Raw genomic sequence first — 18,886 nt, 5'->3', positions numbered from 1 at the left:
ATCTATGCACTAAATCTACGCACGACACTTTGCTATGCTATTAATATTATTACTGTTATTATTATATATACTGTTGCTGCCATTACTATTATTACTATATACTGTAATATACTACTATTATTATTATACCGGCCTTATTTATATATTATTATTATTATTATTATTACTATTATTATTATTATATATCATATTATTTTACTTATTACTTTATTTCTATTTTTCATTTTATTTTTTATTGTTATATATTATTACATATTATATTATATATATTATATACTGTACTATTATTATTATTATTATTATTATTATTATATACCGTCTAGTCAATATAGCATTGTTGCATCATATCACCAGTTTAATTATTACCATCATCTTGCCAACCATCCTACTAACTGATGTTCTTTTTTTAACTTCTTAAGTGTCCTTGTTCTTGTTCTATTCTGTGTTTTTTTCTATTGTTGTTTTTATTTATGCTACCTCAGTATTTTATTTTATTTTATTCTATTGTATTTTATTGTACTTGAATACCGGACTGCTGTGACAACCGAATTTCCCTTCGGGGATGAATAAAGTAATCTATCTATCTATCTATCTATCTATCTATCTATCTATCTATCTATCTATCTATCTATCTATCTATCTATCTATCTATCTAGTGAAATCCAGTGAAATTCCCACTCCAAATTAAATACCTTGGCAATTGTTATAATTGTTATTATTATTAATATTATTATTATTATTATTATTATTATTATTATTATTGTAAATACCTAGAAGACAATTAACTTAACTGTTGTTTTATTTCATTTTCCTATTTTCCTATCTATCTATCTATCTATCTATCTATCTATCTATCTATCTATCTATCTATCTATCTATCTATCTATCTATCTATCTATCTATCTATCTATCTATCTATCTATTTAAAAACTACCTCTCCCGGCATGCCTTGCGAGCTCCAATTTGACAAGCAGCCAATCCGCGCCATGACAGGCCGGCACGTGACGTAGGGTAAGTTCCTGCTGTGGCTTGAGGGAAACATATCGACGTTGAGCCACGGGAGAAACGCACTTTGCGGGTAAGTTAAGACATTTGACCACAGCGAGGCCATCTGAGCCCATATTAGGTGTTCTTCGGAACCGGTTACCGGAGCTTTCTGTCCACTATGGGTCAGAAATAACCCGAATTTCGAATGGAACAAGCTGTCGTACGGTCTGGGCCTTCGCTATTTCCTGGTGCAACTCCACAGCTGTGTGTATGGGAATGGCCAAGTTGGAAAAGTTCAGTTCAGGGGCTTTTTGGTGGAGCTTTGTTGTCCTCCACTCAGACTGTAACCGCTCTGTTTGATCATATTTAGCCATGAGCGCCACCTGGTTCTCATGGCGACTGCGTTGTGGATAGTGAAAAGGAGTGAAAGGCTCCCTTTGGCTCTGTATTGATACCTTGGAGATATACACACCGCAAACTGCTGCTTTACTTTAGGGGCAGTCCGTGGCCTAGAGGTTAGGAATCGGGCTTGTAACTGGAGGGTCGCTGGTTCGAATCCCCCCCTCCACAGCTCCCCGGGCGCAGTAATGTGCTGCCCACTGCTCCTTGCATGGTGTGTTCGCTTGTGCAGAGGTTGAATTTCCCCATTGTGGGATTAATAAAGTACTCTTCTTCTTCTTCTGTCAGTCTGTTGGTCCGTGGATAATTCTCGCTAACCGTGCCACCCTCAGTCACACGGCAGCACACGCCTTTTAATGGCTTCTCATAACAACTCATGTATTTTTACTCCTCGCTCGTTATTTGACCACACTATTATTTTATCCATTTGTGCTCACTTATAAATAGATAGATAGATAGATATACTTTATTTATCCCAAGCTGGGAAATTACAGTGTAGCAGCAGCATTACACACAGAGACAATAACAACACAATTAAGTAAAAAAAACAACCTAGGCATACTTCAAGCAATAAAATATAAAAATACAATAAAATATAAAGTGTCTAAAGAAGGAGTAGAATAGAATTCCAGTGCAGAATAAATATGAATATACAGTATAAAAATGTTGGTGCTATGAAACAAATAAGGTGCAATGAACAGTGTGCATAAAAAACACATAAAGTGCATAGACAGTATGTAAAATGGACTATTTGCAGATACAGTCTGTGTTTTCGAAGACAAAGTGTTTCTGCTTTCATGTAATGTGATTGGGATCATTAGTCGCCCAGCTGCTGGTGTACAGGTCAGCAGAACTCAATCAAACAATTATTAATATTATATGTGATTTACCCAACTGTAACTGAAGGGGAGAATATGTCTGTGAATATCGTCACACTGTTAAAATAATCGCCTAAGTCATTTTTTGTCAAAATTGTTGTTTTTGTGCCTAAATCATCTCCTCATAGCCACCTATGGTAAAACCACCTACATCCTCAGTTGATCAGATCATGTGATTTTACCCTTTAAGATAATGGCCTATGTCAAGTGTGTGACTTAAGCGGATTTATTATGCCTAAGTCACAATAAAATGTGACTTAGGCAATTTTGTGAACATGCCTTTGTGACTTAAGCAAGATATGGTAACACTTTATTTTGAAGGTGTCTACATAAGAGTGACATGAGCGTGTCATAAACATGACATGAGATGTGTCATGAACATTATTGACACTTTGAAGTAACATTAATGCTCATGATACTTCACCCCTTTAAGATCATCACTTCTTTGACAATTTGCCACATTCATAGGCATCAGATAAGAACCCAGCAAAGAAGAGCTAGAGGGAGATTATTTAGTTATCAGTTTAGTTTATCAGTGTTTTATTGTTGACACTAATATTGGTAACACTTTACTCTAAGGTGTCTACATAAGAGTGACATGAGTGTGTCATAAACATGACATGGGATATGTCATGAACATTAATGACACTTTGAAGTAACATTTATGCTCATGATACTTGTCATGTCATGTTTCTGACAGGCTTGTGTGACTCTTATGGAGACACCTTCAAAATAAAGTGTTACCATATCTTGCTTAAGTCACAAAGGCATGTTCAAAAAATTGCCTAAGTCATTTATTTCTCTTAAGTTACATAATTTACACACAGTGTTATTACTATGCCAATAGCCATCCTTTGTTACATCCTTTTGGAGTGAAATGATCAATAAATGTCATATGTTACGCTTTTGGTGACGTTTTTTGTGTTTCCTGCAAAACTTGACAAAATGAGTTAGGCGATTATTTTAACAGGGTGACAAAATGAACTATTTGTCTCCGAAAACAGAGACTGTATCTGCAAAGTGTTTCTGCTTTCATGTAATGTGATTGGTATCACATTATTGGTGTACAGGTCAGCAGAATGTAATCAAACAATTATTAATATTATATGAGATTTACACTGTTGTAACTAAAGCGGATAATATGTCTGTGATTATACATGAACAGTTATTGTTTGAAGGTGCTTCTGTTAGAAAGCTGTCAGTGTGAGCATGTGCAGACTCAGCTGCACCAGCTTCTGTATACTGGAGCCGGATCAATACATCAGCATTGCCAATGTTATTGACAGGTTTTAGTTTGCCTGCCACACACATATCGGTATGGATTTGCTATATGTGCTGGCACCTGATTTAGAGTTTTTTGTTCTTTATTAAGCCTTTATACAAAACATGTATTTATTTATTTATTAGACAAATGTCATCAACCAAATCTAAATACAAGTAGTGTCATTTGCGTCAGTAGTTACCACTGGTGTTACCATGGTAACATATGTTGTTGTTTTCTGTGTGGTTAGCAGAAAAGGCATTAGTGTAGTATTAATTAGATTCCAAACAATATGGGTTTTTTGAGACCGATGCAATACTGATTTTAGAGGGTAAAATTCATCTAACAGATATGCTGGCTGATAAATACATTTTTTGAGCTCGAATGAAAATAAACCTCTTTTATGTAGATGGTGCACTAATGCTGTCTTGGATGAGGAGCTCCCGTATCCTACTGATGTTAGTCGGCACCCACATAGTTGTCAATGTTAATGGAGAGGTCACGGGCATTTTTCCCAGGAAGGTTTTGCTCTGGAATGTGGGAAATTTTGTGCAATTTCAAAACGAAAATCATCATAATCATAATCGGCAATAATTTAATTTAAAAGTTTAGTGTCTTTCAATAAAATCATATTGTGATTAAACTATATATTTAAATATCATGATTCCTAATCACATCACCTAAACTAACACATACTGACTGATTTTAAATATTTTTACCCTTTTTGGACTGAGGCAGTTCCAGGGCCGGTTTGGAGCCGGTGCCTAATCTTGAACCAGATCTTTTTTTTTTTTGACAGCCAAAGATCCGGCTCTCGGTCAGAAAAAACTGGTTCCAGGGCGGCACCGACTCTTTGCTGGTCTTGAACCACAAACCACTTACCGTCAGAGGCTGGGGCGAGATTATCAAGACCAACTAAAACATTAAAAACATCATTAGTTGTATTTGATATGTTGAACTGCAGTGTGACTGACAGTATTGAGGTTCGGCCCCCAGCCCTGAGATACAGAAAGCTACACTACGGGGCTAATTCTCATTTTCTGTGAAACCTCAGTTTAACCAGTTTAAAATTAGTTCACGCTTTAAACTGCACCATGCTACCACAAGCTTTCACAGAATGAGGAAGCATTCATTGCTTGTAGTTTCATTAATGTCAGCCTTGATGCTTGAGACGAAATAACATTGGACCAGCTTTAAGAATTATGTTTAAATGCTGCTGTCCACCAAAGGTCAGTATCCCAAAACCCTCTGTTTCCAACAGCTAACCTCTGTAAAGGTGGTTCTCCACTGACCAACAAAAAAATGAAATTCTAGACTGGATATTAAACATCTCCTTGTCTGATTGTCTCATATTAATCGCTCCAAGCTGTGTCTGAGTCTGGTTTTCTCTCTTTAATATATGTATTTGGTAGCAAAGGCCTAAAAAAATCAGTTAATCACATGCCTTGATTTCTAAATAAAGTTTCAGTTTCACTTCTTTCACACTTTTCCCCATAGAACTCACACCCTTTTCTCTGACTCACCAACAAATGCATTTTCCCACTGTCTCTACGTCCCGTCCTGCAGCTGTCGTGTTCAGACAGGTTGATTGTGACAGGTGTCTCTAACCAGCAATTAGACTGCTGTTTAATTTTGTATGAATCAACTTGTTTTTAATCTTATTGAAAATGTATTCAAACATTTGTTTTAGCCTTCTCGGGGTAGCACGCTCTGTTGATATTCTGTAACTGAAATCATTTAAGTTGTCTCAATTCAGAAAAAAAAGTCTCATTCTGACCTGGTATGAGTTTAGCTCATAGGTTTAGCTAGTATGAGTGAGTGAACAATGCCCTACCCCTCTTAGGAAGAATCATCATCGTGTGAAAACAGTTGTTTCATGTCTTTGTGGCTCTGAATGTGAGGTATGTGGGTAGGGGATGCAGACATGTTGAGCCATGCAGTAAACAGCCATGGACAAGTGTTGCACTGCACAGCATGGGAAGGCAAAGTCATTTAACTAGTAGTTGGCTAGTAAAAACAAAGCCACAGTAAGAGTTTCCTCTCTGCAGTATCTGAAACTGATTCAGTAACAGAACAGCACAGAATATGTCCGCTTGGTTGCACCTGCTTTCATTGAAGAATCGCACCGCTAATGAAGCTCAGCTAACAAAGCTAATTGGAGGCAACCATCCCTGGATGGCTAATGTCAGCCCAAGCGGGGCCAACGCAGTAATGGTGCTCCCTGCTGTGAGATAGAAGTGGAAATACATGTCATCAGGACACGGCTTGGCACGATGTGATAAAAGTGGAGTGACCCTGGAATAACCCCCCAAAAAGGAGCTAATATTGCAGGAGTCCCTCTTTTATAGGATAGATTCAGCAGTATAAACCGTATAGCAAATTCTCTGATGCAGTGGCGTAGGTTGAAAATACAGTTTAGTTAGGTACAGAGAAATTTAGGTGGGCCTGAAGACCAATCATAAGAAAGTTTCAGGCCACACCCACTCAAATCTCTGCTCACATGGTGTGTCTCCATTACAAAAAGAGGCCCCAGTGGGATTCACGAGACCCCGGAGGTGACGTATGGTTTTCGATTGTCACATAATCACTTAGTGAGAGTTTCGATGGTGACGTCAAATACGTGACGGATTTAACATGGGAGGCGCGTCCAAACGCAAACAATAAGGAAGGAGACGCTGTCGTGGCAGTTTTGACAACTGCACTAAGTTAATGGGTGAGCGGGCCAAAAACAAAGCACTCAATACTCTGTTCAGCAACTTTTATTAGCACATTCGTATTCCATACACCGCAAAATCCTGAATGGCTCTTTTACAGTACAACAAAGTCCCATACACCGCTCGACTTATATCTGTTGTATTACCCAACATTGATTCTTCAACAAGACTCAATGCGGCCCTATCTTCCTGCCCTATGCATCACATCAGGACAGAGCCCATTGGTCAACACGTTCCCCTCTCTCATGGTGTTATCATTGTTAAGTTCACAGAGTCAGTTCCCACAATGCCTTGTGTCTTGAATATCAAGTAGGTCGTCTTAGACCAATCATAAGACGTGTTTCCATTAGGGTAAAGAGTGGCCCCTGGGAAAGTTTTAGGCCACGCCCTCTCAAATCTCCGCTCACTCGGTGTGTCTCCATTACAAAAAGAGGCCCCAGTGGGATTTACGAGACCCCGGAGGTGACGTATGGTTTTCGATTGTCACATAATCACTTAGTGAGAGTTTTGACGGTGACGTCAAATACGCGACGGATTTAACATGGGAGGCGCGTCCAAACGCAAACAATAAGGAAGGAGACGCCAAGATAGAAGCAGCAGAGCTGTTGTGGTTCTTGTCGCTGTGTTCATGCACATTGCAGCAATGTATATTAAATCAAATCATTGTTGTGAATACTCGCTACTTCGCCGGCTTTCAAAAATAGCTCCTGTTGTTGTAGCGTCGGGTATTACATCACATCCCGCTTAGCGTTCTATCCGCAACCAGGCTTTTTCAGGGGAGAAAAATGGCCCTGCTCTTCGAAAGGGCCAAAAAACAGCCCGTCAAACAGCTGCTAGGGGTGGCTCGCATTCAAATTGGGGGCATTTCGGCGAGGGAGACCCGCCTCATTCCAGGTATTCAACTATAGTGGACACACGCCTATATATGACCTGAAGCACCAAAACAGGCCATTTCAGCTCTACATGTCTGAATACACAGTTCAATCATACAAACCTTCTGTATCCTCAGAGGTTATGTTACAGCACCAAGAACAATATTAACAGCGTCACACACACACACACACACACACACACACTCACGCGAAGGCATCATATTACTGTTAATAAATGTCATTGAATAGATAGACAGACACTTTTTTTTATATACTTCCACCTATAAACAGAAGTGAATGTTTATAGTAGTCAAATGATTATGTTTACCTTTGCTGTCCTTGTTGTAGCTGTATGTGTTGCAGCAAAAAAACTGATTCAATTTTGAGGTCTATGTGTTTATTCTAGGGACGCACAATATTAGATTTGTATGCTGATATGTCGATATTTTCCAACTCATTTGGCCGATGACCAATTTTATTTTCCCCCCACACCTAATTGCAGAGATCAAAGTCTCTTCTGTAGTGGAATTAAAATACACTAATCGTGTGCATACTCTCATTGTGTTTTCCCACCAAATGTAAGCATAAATTATTATTAAAATGATGTAATATTCATTCTTTGTGCTAGGGACATGGCATTGAAGTTGGGCGTTGAATCGAGGAAGCAGCAGCCTATTACATCATCGGTTAATTATATCGGTAAATTTTGGCATATTGGCCAATACTGATAAGGTGCCGATATCGTGCTTCCCTAGTTCATCCATACTTCACCGTTATAGCAGATTGTGTTTCTGATCACTAAAGTATGGATGGAGGTACCCCAGCACGCACAAAGACACAAATATGCAGACGCATTATCTCCTAGCACCACACGACAATTATACTCCTTAAAGAATCATCACTAGTACTTATTGCTGCACTAATGGCTCTTATCACACACTACCTTGATTGTTTCCCTTCTCCTGTAAGTCGCTTTGGATAAAAGCTTTGGATGACTAAATGTGTATTTATAACGAGAACAACTTGGCACAGTGCTGAGCTGCATCTCAAATTACTTGTCAGGTTCCAGTAGGGGTGTGCCATATCGTATCGTTCACAATAATATCGGTATATTTTTTTTATGGTTAAAAAAAATGCATATCATGATATTGGCAACGTTCTTACTTCTTGATGTAGTGGTTAAAGTTGTTTTAATCACAAAAAGCTGCTTACTCCCTGTTGCTAAACACATACAGCTTTCAAAATAAGAGCACAGTGTGTTAAGAGAATCCACCACAGAATTTACAAGAAGACTGTCAAAATAAGATGCCTTAAATAAAACATACAAGAACCTTTATTCTCCTTTACAAAATTTCAATAAATGTTTTTTTTATTATTTGCTCATACTCAAGAGTCAAGAGTAAATGTTTTTGTATTTGGCTACTGTTGAGATTTGCACTTCAAACTACATTTTAGATTTTTATTTATTTATTTGGACTTATTTGGACATATTTTCTATATCTTTTTAAGTATTTCCTAATATCGTCAAGAATATCGTTAGCGCAAAAATAGCCTGAAATATCGTGATATTCTTTTAGGGCCATGTCGCCCATCCCTAGGTTCCAGCTTTCAGATGATGTACACCACTTCTATGTAACATCTACTGCTGACCTGCTATCTCCCCCTAATTCTCTTTTAAATGGGCCCAAACACTACGGTGTTAAACCTTAAATTATTAAGTTAAACAGCTGTTCTCACTTTATTACCCAGGTGCCTTGTTTCTATGGAAAAACGTGTTGTGCGCTGCAATATTATTACCATGATGAATTTTTCAGGAGAAGGTAAAATCTTTTGTTTAGAGAGTGTGTTGCCTTGACCACAGTTGAGTCACAGCTGGCATCTGGCATAACTTACTGCTACCGTCCCCACAGAGCACCAATTACTTACCTTACTTTTACCCGGCTATTGTTTGTACTCTTGGAGGCGGTAACTCAATATTAGAAGAGGGCTAGTTCATTAATAATTGATAAATAGCATACGTGGGCTCACGGTGCTCAAAGGGCTTTCAACCAGAGTCAACCTGGTGGTACTGATCACTCTTGTGAAAATACACCTGCTACCTGTTCAGAGATGCTCCAGGGAGCCTCAGCTCCATGGTTCCTCACTTGGAACACAGTGGAAATGCGGGAGAATGACTATCGCCTATTTCTTAGAGCAGGGGTGTCAAACTCAAATACACAATGGGCCAAAATTTAAAACTTGAATAAAATCGCGGGCCAACATTGAACAAATAAACCTTTTAATATATACCAAACATGTTTTGCTTTAACATTAAATATGTAACCAGCAACACTTATAAATATATAACTAAATAGTGCAGACATGCAAAATCAAATTTCAAATAAAAAACACATCAATGCCATTAATTTACAATAATAATATAATAATTTGGTATTTCCTCGCGGGCCAAATAAAATTTGGCCAAATTTGGCCCGCCGGCCAGAGTTTGACACCCCTGTCTTAGAGGATTGTGCACAATAATATGCAATCTTTTAAATTATGCATGCAATGTATTACACTGGGAAAAAAGGATATATTTGCCTCAAATATCTCAAAGACTGTCATGATTGGGTTTGATTTGATTAAATTCAATTCAGGGCCCTGATGTCATATGCCCATTTTACAGTTTTTAAAAAAAGTTTATTTTGTGAGTTGACATAAATAAAGCTGTTTGACAGTTATGTTACTGAGCATTTCCAGACTTTTATATGAAAAAAAGGAAAAGATTAAATAACAACGAATATAAAGTGGGAATAACAAATTCACGAATTCAGTCACGAATGATACAATATGATACCCATGATAATAGTGGTATTATAATACGACTGCAATAAACAATACATTATTATGAATCTTGAATATGCAAGACAATATTTAATATAAGATAGACAAACTGGCAGGATCAAACTACCCCAAAAGCAGAACAAGAACAACTAATACTACTAATAATAAAAATAATAATAATAATTGTTATTAAAGGGATAGTTCAGATTATTTGAAGTGATGATGGATGATGATGATGTTCCCAGTTTGGAGAATCAGGCAGGAAACAAATGAATGTGTTGCTGCAGACGGGGAATGACGCAGGCATATTATAACCACCTGAACAAACGCCCGTCCTAATAATGCCCATTTATGTGTACGCTATGTGTCCACTGATTTTTGTTGCTCTCCACAGCCGTTTCATTTGGCACTACTTTTTGTCAACCATAGTTGTACAATTGAGAAAAAGTAGTGCCAAATGAAATGGCTGTGAATAGCAACAAATGTAGCGTACACAAACCACGGGCGTAACACTTTTAGGGTGGGCCTTTGTTTAGGTGGTTAAAGCAAATTTAGTGACAGGCCCCGTCAGCATTCTGTTTACTGACTGGGTGTGTGTCTGGTTCTCCAAATTGTGAACACGTAGACCATCATCGACTGCAGGTAATACATTGACTGTGGCTAAGTACCTCATCCAACCTCACTTTAAAAAATCCAGACTATCCCTTTAATAACAAAAGACCAGTGTATTGACATAATACAATATAAGGCGTGTTTCGACTGAGTTCTTTTTGAGTACTTTTTGGAAAGCGGTTGAGTGGTTTGGCTACGCCCACTAGTCAATTCTGCTCGGCCTCTGTTACCACACAAGCAAACAGTGTTGCCAACTTAGCGACTTTGTCGTTATATTTAGCGACAAATCTAGCAACTTTTTTCGGTGTTATTGTAGAGTCGTTTCTACTCTTCTTAACGAGTAGCGCCCTCCCAAAGCACTCACAAGCGGCCCAGTCCTCCCGCAGCAGTCTCTCCCAGCTGCAGTCAGAGCAGGAGATGTTAACCCCTCAGTGTCCAGTTTGCACCAGTCTGCAAATCAATCACGCATGCGCAAAATTGCCGCTCAGTAGTGGCTCAGAAAAGAACCTACTCGAGGCAGGGACTTTCTGAGCCGCTACCTGGTGAAGTTGGGCGGAACCTGGGCGCATCCTCTCTCCCAAGTCACACCCACAGCAGCTCACTAGAGGGAAAAGTACCTAATGGAAACGCACCTATATATTCCTGTATCCGTATTTTGTCCCACCCCTAATATTTCAATTCAATTCAATTCAATTGGCTTTATTGGCATGACGTAATTTATTATAATTTATTATATTTATTTTTATTATTTATTTTATATTTTTTTATTATTTATTTTTATTTTATTATATTTATTATAATTATAATTTATTATATTTATTATGACATAATTATTATAATTCTGTTATTCATTTTAAAAGAAAAGAAAAACTAATAACAATAAAAGAAAGCACTATTTACAATCATTGAATTACAATCAACATGTAATTTATACAATCTAACTGTCCCAGCAAAAAAAAGAAGAAAAAATAAAATAAAAACAAAAAAACAAAACAACCAACAGCTGTGTTAATAAAATAATAATAAAAAATATAGTAATAATAAAATATATAAGATCAGTCAGTTGGGCTGTACTACGTAATATTCATATGGTGTTGTCAACATAGATAGATAGATAGATAGATAGATAGATAGATAGATAGATAGATAGATAGATAGATAGATAGATAGATTACTTTATTCATCCCAGAAGGGAAATTCGGTTGTCACAGCAGTCCGGTATTCAAGTACAATAAAATACAATAGAATAAAATAAAATAAAATAAAATACTGAGGTAGCATAAATAAAAACAACAATAGAAAAAAACACAGAATAGAACAAGAACAAGGACACTTAATAAGTTAAAAAGAAGAACATCAGTTGGTAGGATGGTTGGCAGATGATGGTAATAATTAAACTGGTGATATGATGGCAACAATGCTATAGTGACTAGACGGTATAATAATAATAATAGTACAGTATATAATATATATAATATAATATAATATGTAATAATAGATAACAATATAAAAATAAAATGAAAAATATAAATAAAGTAATAAGTAAAATAATATGATATATAATAATAATAGTAATAGTAATAATAATAATATATAAATAAGGCCGCTATAATAATAATAATAATAGTAGTATATTACAGTATATAGTAATAATAGTAATGGCAGCAACAGTATATATAATAATAACAGTAATAATATTAATAGCATAGCATAGCAAAGTGTGAACAGTGGAACATATGCGTTCCAACAACTTTTCAATGATAGACTGCTGTCTTGGACCATGTTAATACTAAATATGCTTTTATTCTGACAGCATCCATGCCAGCACTATTACTGACAAGCTCTGTCTTATCTTACACGCTGTATTCTGGCCCTGGAGCTGTTATGAAATGGTTCTGGCCACTGTCACATTTTGTGCTGATGAAAAGGTACTTTCAGTGTGGTATTACACTGGCAGAAAAACGAGTGCCCAGCTGTAGAAGAGGACCTCGCTACTGACAGCATTAACGGATTCTGTGTCTGTCTCCCTCAGCCTGTGGAAGCCCCCTCCCCGAGCGATGGCCTCACCAGTCTCCGTCTACTCCAACTCCAACGCCTTGGACACACACATCTCCAGCGTGAGTGGATTTCTGCTGTTTGTTTGCTGGCGTGACGCTGTGTACCTGTGCCAGCTAGTTAATGTCGAAATATTTAAATGCGTGTTGTTTGAAGAGGATCCTGGTAGAATCACTCCCCCACCTCTGCAGTGATGCTCCTCACTGTTTACATCACATCACTAAAGAACACGACTGTGATGGATTAATCACACTTTATAGTCACACTGCCAAGCAGAAATGAAGTACAAGCCAAGGTTATAATAGTTTTGGATTTTTCATTAGTTTTAGTTTTTTTTTTGGCCATTTTCAAGGCTTTATTGATTATTGAAACAGAGTGAAAGAGGGGAAGACATGTGGGAAAGGGCTCCGAGTCGGATTCGAACCCGGGCCGCCCGCTCAGGAGGACGGTGCCTCTATGGTACGCGCTCTACCATGCCACCGGGGCGCCCCATTTAGTTTTAGTTTTAATTTCGTTGTGAATTTTTGTTTTCAAATTCAGTTAGTTTTAGTTAGTTTTTAGAGTGAGTTTTCTAGTTTTAGTTTAGTGTTTTGTTTTTGAAAATGCTTAGTTTTAGTTTAGTTTTTATTAGTTTTAGTTTTTTTGTAATGGGCTATTTGTTGGGTGCCAGATTCAAAGAGGTCATAATACAGTTTATTTCCTTTGGTTTATCCATCTTAGCCCCAATAAGGTTATTAACTCTTACAGTTCGGGGTGTTTGTTTAGACATCCCAGTCTCAGTAAACATATTTACCATGTGTTGCATGTTCAAATAGAAACACTGAATTATGAATGAAAAAACGACAACTAAGGACATTTTCACTATAATTTTAGTTAGTTTTGTAACCACAAAATACAGTTTCAGTTAGTTATTGTTTTTTTAAAAACTCTAGTTTTTATTTTTATTTCAGTTAACGAAAATCTTTTTTCAATTGTAGTTTTCGTTATTTCGTTAGTTTTTGTTAACTATAATAACCTTGGTACAACCTGCCTCAAAAACTCACTCAGTCCTTCAATGAAATAGTTAATTTATGTTCTAAAATAAAGACTATTATAAGACATGTAGCTTTAATGAGCAAGATCAGAAGGTTGCCTAGTCTCAACCATTATTTTGTCCGATTTTGTTCTTCCTGTGTGTGTTATTTGATGGGGGCCGAGGTCAGACGAGGCCCTGTAGCTTGTGATAATGGAGTGGAATCACACAGTATTAGTTTCTGACCGTTTGACTGGCTAGCTCAGGTTGCTAGGAGAGGCTGATATTCATTCAGGAATCCCATGGGTCACAGGATTGCTTTGGGATTCCCGCGGGATGGGAGTAAATTTTACTATTCATCACTGGACTAGGACTGCACAGGGAAACAACAGGAGCAGACAAGACAGGAATCATAAGAATCAGTCAGTCTATTCTTCTTCTGTACAGTTAGATAGATAGATAGATAGATAGATAGATAGATAGATAGATAGATATAGACTTTATTTATCCCAAGCTGGGAAATTACAGTGTATTAGCAGCATTACACACAGAGACAATGACAACACAATTAAATAAAAAGAACAACCTAGGCATACTTCAAGCAATAAAATATAAAAATATAATAAAATACAATAAAAAATAAAGTGTCTAAAGAAGGAGTATGTATTAAGGAGTAGAATAGATAGATAGACAGACATATTCGGTTGTCACAGCAGTCCGGTATTCAAGTACAATAAAATACAATAGAATAAAATACTGAGGTAGCATAAATAAAAACAACAATAGAAAAAAAACACAGAATAGAACAAGAACAAGGACACTTAAGAAGTTAAAAAAAGAACATCAGTTGGTAGGATGGTTGGCAGATGATGGTAATAATTAAACTGGTGATATGATGCAACAATGCTATAGTGACTAGACGGTATATAATAATAATAATAATAATAGTGCAGTATATAATATAATATGTAATAATAGATAATAAACAATATAAAAATAAAATGAAAATGAAAAATATAAATAAAGTAAGTATAAGTAAAATAATATGACATATAATATATAATAATAATAATAGTAATAATCAGTTCAATGAGTGTGGCTCAGAAGTAAAAAAAAAAAAAAGAAAAAAAGAAGAAATTAATGAACTAAAACTCTAAATAAGGATGAAGAGCAGCTGTGTCAAATGACGTTGCTAAGCTCCTTAAATCCTCCCTGTCACAGTTTGTCAGTTCAACGTCTTAAAAAGGAAAGTGCTGTGTTTATGGTGTCTCATCTCACTGACCACTAAATCTGACCACAATTGGCAGAAACAAACTGGCTCTCTTTCACTTCAGTCTTCCCTCTGCTGTACTTCCACTAAACAGGAAAGGAACAAAATAATGTGTGTAGTTGTGCCAATTTTTATTTGTTCAGGCTTTTGATTAATTGTTTCGGGACTGCTATGGTTGTTTAAATTGCTGTTGTTTTGGTCTTTTAAAACTTGTATGTACATTTTTATCTTTAAAGTTTACTTACTTACTTACTTACTTATTTTCCATAGCCTCACCAGTTCTAGTTTAGTTAAGTCAACTTTTAATAATTTATCAACGCTGCCATATGTACAGGGTATTTAAATTGTGTGTCCCTCTTATCCCCAGTGCAAACAGCAATAAACATGAAATAAAAGATATAAAATATAAATGTAAAAACATATATACAAGCAAAAAGACATCAACGAAAAGACAGTGGCAAATCTGGAAGATGTAAATAGTATAAATAGTATAAATATGGCGGTATGAACAGATTACCAGTATAAATATGGTAGTAGTATCAGTTTATCAGTTTGGCAATGTAAAGACACAGTATAAACAGAATTATCAGTATAAACATACAGATAAATATGGCTGTAAAAACAGTGTGGTCTATCAAAAAATACAACATGTATACAGTTTCAAACAATTGGTGTACAGCAGTTGACTATACACAGTGCAATTTGGTTTGCAAGAGTTTTTTTAGAGTTTGTAAAACTAATAATACTAATAATTATGATATAATAAAGGTGTCTTTGAAGGGGGCAGCTGTGGCTCAGCTGGTAGAGTTGGTTGGCCCCCAACCGAAGGGTTGGTGGTTCGATCCCTGACCGTCGCGGCCTACATATCGAAGTATCCTTGAGCAAGATACTGAACCCCAAATTGCTCCCGATGCTGCGTTCATCGGTGTGTGAATGAATTCCCAATGGTGGCAGGTGGGACCGTTTAGGGTAGCCTCTGCCACCAGTATGAATGTGTGTGTGAAAGGGTGAATGAGCGCAGTCTGTAGTGTCTAGTCGCTTTGAGTGGTCGCAAAGCGACTAGAAAAGCGCTATATAAGTGCAGGTCCATTTACCATTTACCATTTGAAATTTATTCTGGTATTTATTTACCATGCCTTGTTTTGTGTGTCTGTGTGTAGACCTCCAGAGAGTCTCTGAAGATGGAGTTGTTAGCTGATGTGTCTCTGCTGCCAGGGGAGGAAAGAATTATAGGTGAGTACATGGAGCTGAATCAGTCACTCAGAAATCATTCACACTCTCCCGTCAGTTTGGACAACAGTGCTGCTGTATATCAGCCTCCAACACATGAATCCGTCTGAAAACGGTAGAGGTTTCTGCCCCAAACTGCATGGGATTAGCATCAAGTGGGCATGTCTCCCTGTCGGTACGCATTGAACCCTTTCATTCAGATATCTTGAGTTCAGAGGTCAAGGGCCTACAGACTCTGAAATCCAGGTGCAATCAAGAAAGCCAATAACTCAGTTGGACGTTGTTATAGCTATAGTTATTGATTGTCGTTGATTTTCAGGCAGTCCTTAAATGGATAATGCTTCCGTCAGAAAAATTCAAAATTACTTTCTTTATCCTGAGGGGAAATTCAGTTAGTCTGTTAGCTCTTGAAGAGTTAGACAGCCTAATGGCTGTTGGAACAAAGCATCTTTTGATCTCTCCGTCCTACAACAATGTTTCATAAGTCAGTAGTTCTCAACCTTTTTGAGTCGCGACCCCCAATTTAACATGCATGTTGTCCGTGACCCCCGCTCACTGAACACAATCTCACACGCACAGTTCAGATCACCCAAAAAAGAAACAAAATGACCAAAAAAAGTAAACAAAATGACCAATAAAAGACACAAAATGACCACAAAATGATCAAAAAAGACACAAAATGACCAGAAAAGACACAAAATGACCAAAAAAAGACACAAAATGACCAAAAAGGACACAAAATGACCAAAAAGGACACAAAAGGACCAAAAAGGACACAAAATGACCAAAAAAAGAAACAAAATGACCAAAAAAAGTAAACAAAATGACCAAAAAAGACACAAATTGACCACAAAATGACCAAAAAGGACACAAAATGACCAAAAAGGACACAAAAGGACCAAAAAGGACACAAAATGACCAAAAAAAGACACAAAATGACCCAAAAAAGACACAAAATGACCAAAAAAAGGAAAACAAATTACCAAAAAAGACACAAATTGACCACAAAATGATAAAAAAAAGACACAAATTGACCACAAAATGATAAAAAAAAAGACACAAAATGACCGAAAAAGACACAAAAAAACAAAAAAAGACATTAAGTGACCAAAAAGACTAAAACAAATGATTTGGCGATCCCCAGAAATCATCTTGCGACCCCAATTGGGGTCCCGACCCCAAGGTTGAGAATAACTGTCATAAGTAACCAAATATCACAAAAAAAAGTGATATTTCATCAAAATTCCACCAAAAATAAACAATTTGTGCCAACAAGATCCTGTAAAAACATGAAAGCGATGACTGGTTTCTCTGAGACAGTGACAAATATTAAGTGAAAATCAGAAAGAACTGTAGGCTGTTTACACAGATCAGAGAAGAGGACAAAGCTTTTATAAATGTTAATAGTACAACAATATGTATTGCATGTGGATATACCATTTTTGCAATATTGGTAACACTTGTTGGCAACTTTTTATATCAATCAATCAATCAATTAGACTTTATTTGTACAGCACTTTTCATACAAGAGAGATGCAACACAAAGTGCTTTACATAAAAACAGGAGAAAATAATAATAATAAAAAGGTAACGAAACATAGAAACAAACACCCTCCACCCCACCCACCTTCATCCCACCCATCCTATTAAAAACAAAGCACAAACTGAGGAACTGAGGAAGCGCCATCTCAACATGGAGCAGTGAGGAATATATATATATATAAATATACACTACTGGTCAAAAGTTTTAGAACACACCAACTTTTCCAGAATTTAATTGAAAATGATGCAGTTTAATGTCTCAGTGTACTCTGAAATTAATGCACATTTGCAACATTTAGAATTCTTGATTGAGCATGATAGTGTTTTGAAAGTTAAAAAAAAGATTCAAAATCACATTTTATGTTGAACTAAAGGACTAAAAAAAGACAGAAAATGACAAAAAAAAGACACCAAAAGACACAAAATGACTAAAAAAAGACACAAAATGACCAAAAAAAGACACAAAATGACTTACAAAGACATGAAAAGAATTCAAAAATGGACAAAATAGCCCAAGACTCCATAGAGTTAAGTTGTTAACCCATTTCTTGTTCCCTGAAAAAGGCCTACTTGTATAATTCTGAAATGTACATTATTTTTCAGTTTTGGTTAAGCTTACCTTTTTTTATTTACCTCTGGCAGTTCACCACTTACCTTTGTACCATTTCAAGCTGTTCATTTGACTTGAACTGCTTGAATTTCAATAAAAAACTGGAAAAATTGGGGTGTTCTAAAACTTTTGACCGGTAGTGTATATATATATATATATTTTTATGATGTCTGGCATAAGATGTGTACTAGTCTGTAAGACTGTAAGACAATATTGAGTTCTCCCTACTTGGTTGTGCTGTTCCCATAGAGGTGCATGATTTATATATTGGATTCAAATACGAGACCACTGTGAGTAAAATGTGACAGCAGCAAAAATCACCCAGGAACTGCTCGGGGTTCAGAGTTTGTGAGTACAATTGTCGTCTTCAGTAAGTCCATGAGACAAAGTGTCTGTAGCCAACAACAAGGTCAATCCTTATCTCCTCTTATTGTCCTCCCAACAGCTGCTCTCAGCAATCACACACACGTTTTTGTTATAGTAGAAACATGATTATCACACAGGAACAGGGATGCTCCGGCTGCTGTCCTTCACAGTGGGATCTCTTTCATTTTCTTTCCTAAGACCACCCAGACATTGCTATCAGTCTCACAGTGGACATAATAAGACACATGTATACAT

The 18,886-nt window shown here is 36.7% G+C and overlaps 1 protein-coding gene across 2 annotated transcripts in view; it reads left to right on the top strand.

Annotated features, from left to right (window-relative positions):
- The first annotated feature begins 1,017 nt into the window (after positions 1-1,017).
- mtm1 (myotubularin 1) overlaps positions 1,018-18,886 on the top strand; it is a 53,654-nt gene continuing 35,785 nt past the window's right edge. For both annotated transcript variants that reach the window (XM_059354577.1, XM_059354576.1), the window contains exons 1-3: positions 1,018-1,078; positions 12,579-12,663; positions 16,044-16,116. In XM_059354577.1, the coding sequence (XP_059210560.1) occupies positions 12,604-12,663; positions 16,044-16,116 (133 nt within the window). In that variant the 5' untranslated portion in view covers positions 1,018-1,078; positions 12,579-12,603. The remainder of the gene's footprint in view (positions 1,079-12,578; positions 12,664-16,043; positions 16,117-18,886) is intronic.

The sequence above is a fragment of the Centropristis striata genome, chromosome 17 (genome assembly GCF_030273125.1).
Source record: "Centropristis striata isolate RG_2023a ecotype Rhode Island chromosome 17, C.striata_1.0, whole genome shotgun sequence".
Taxonomy (NCBI): domain Eukaryota; kingdom Metazoa; phylum Chordata; class Actinopteri; order Perciformes; family Serranidae; genus Centropristis; species Centropristis striata.
Note: the sequence above shows the minus strand (reverse complement) of the source record. Positions and strands in the feature narration are given on the sequence as shown.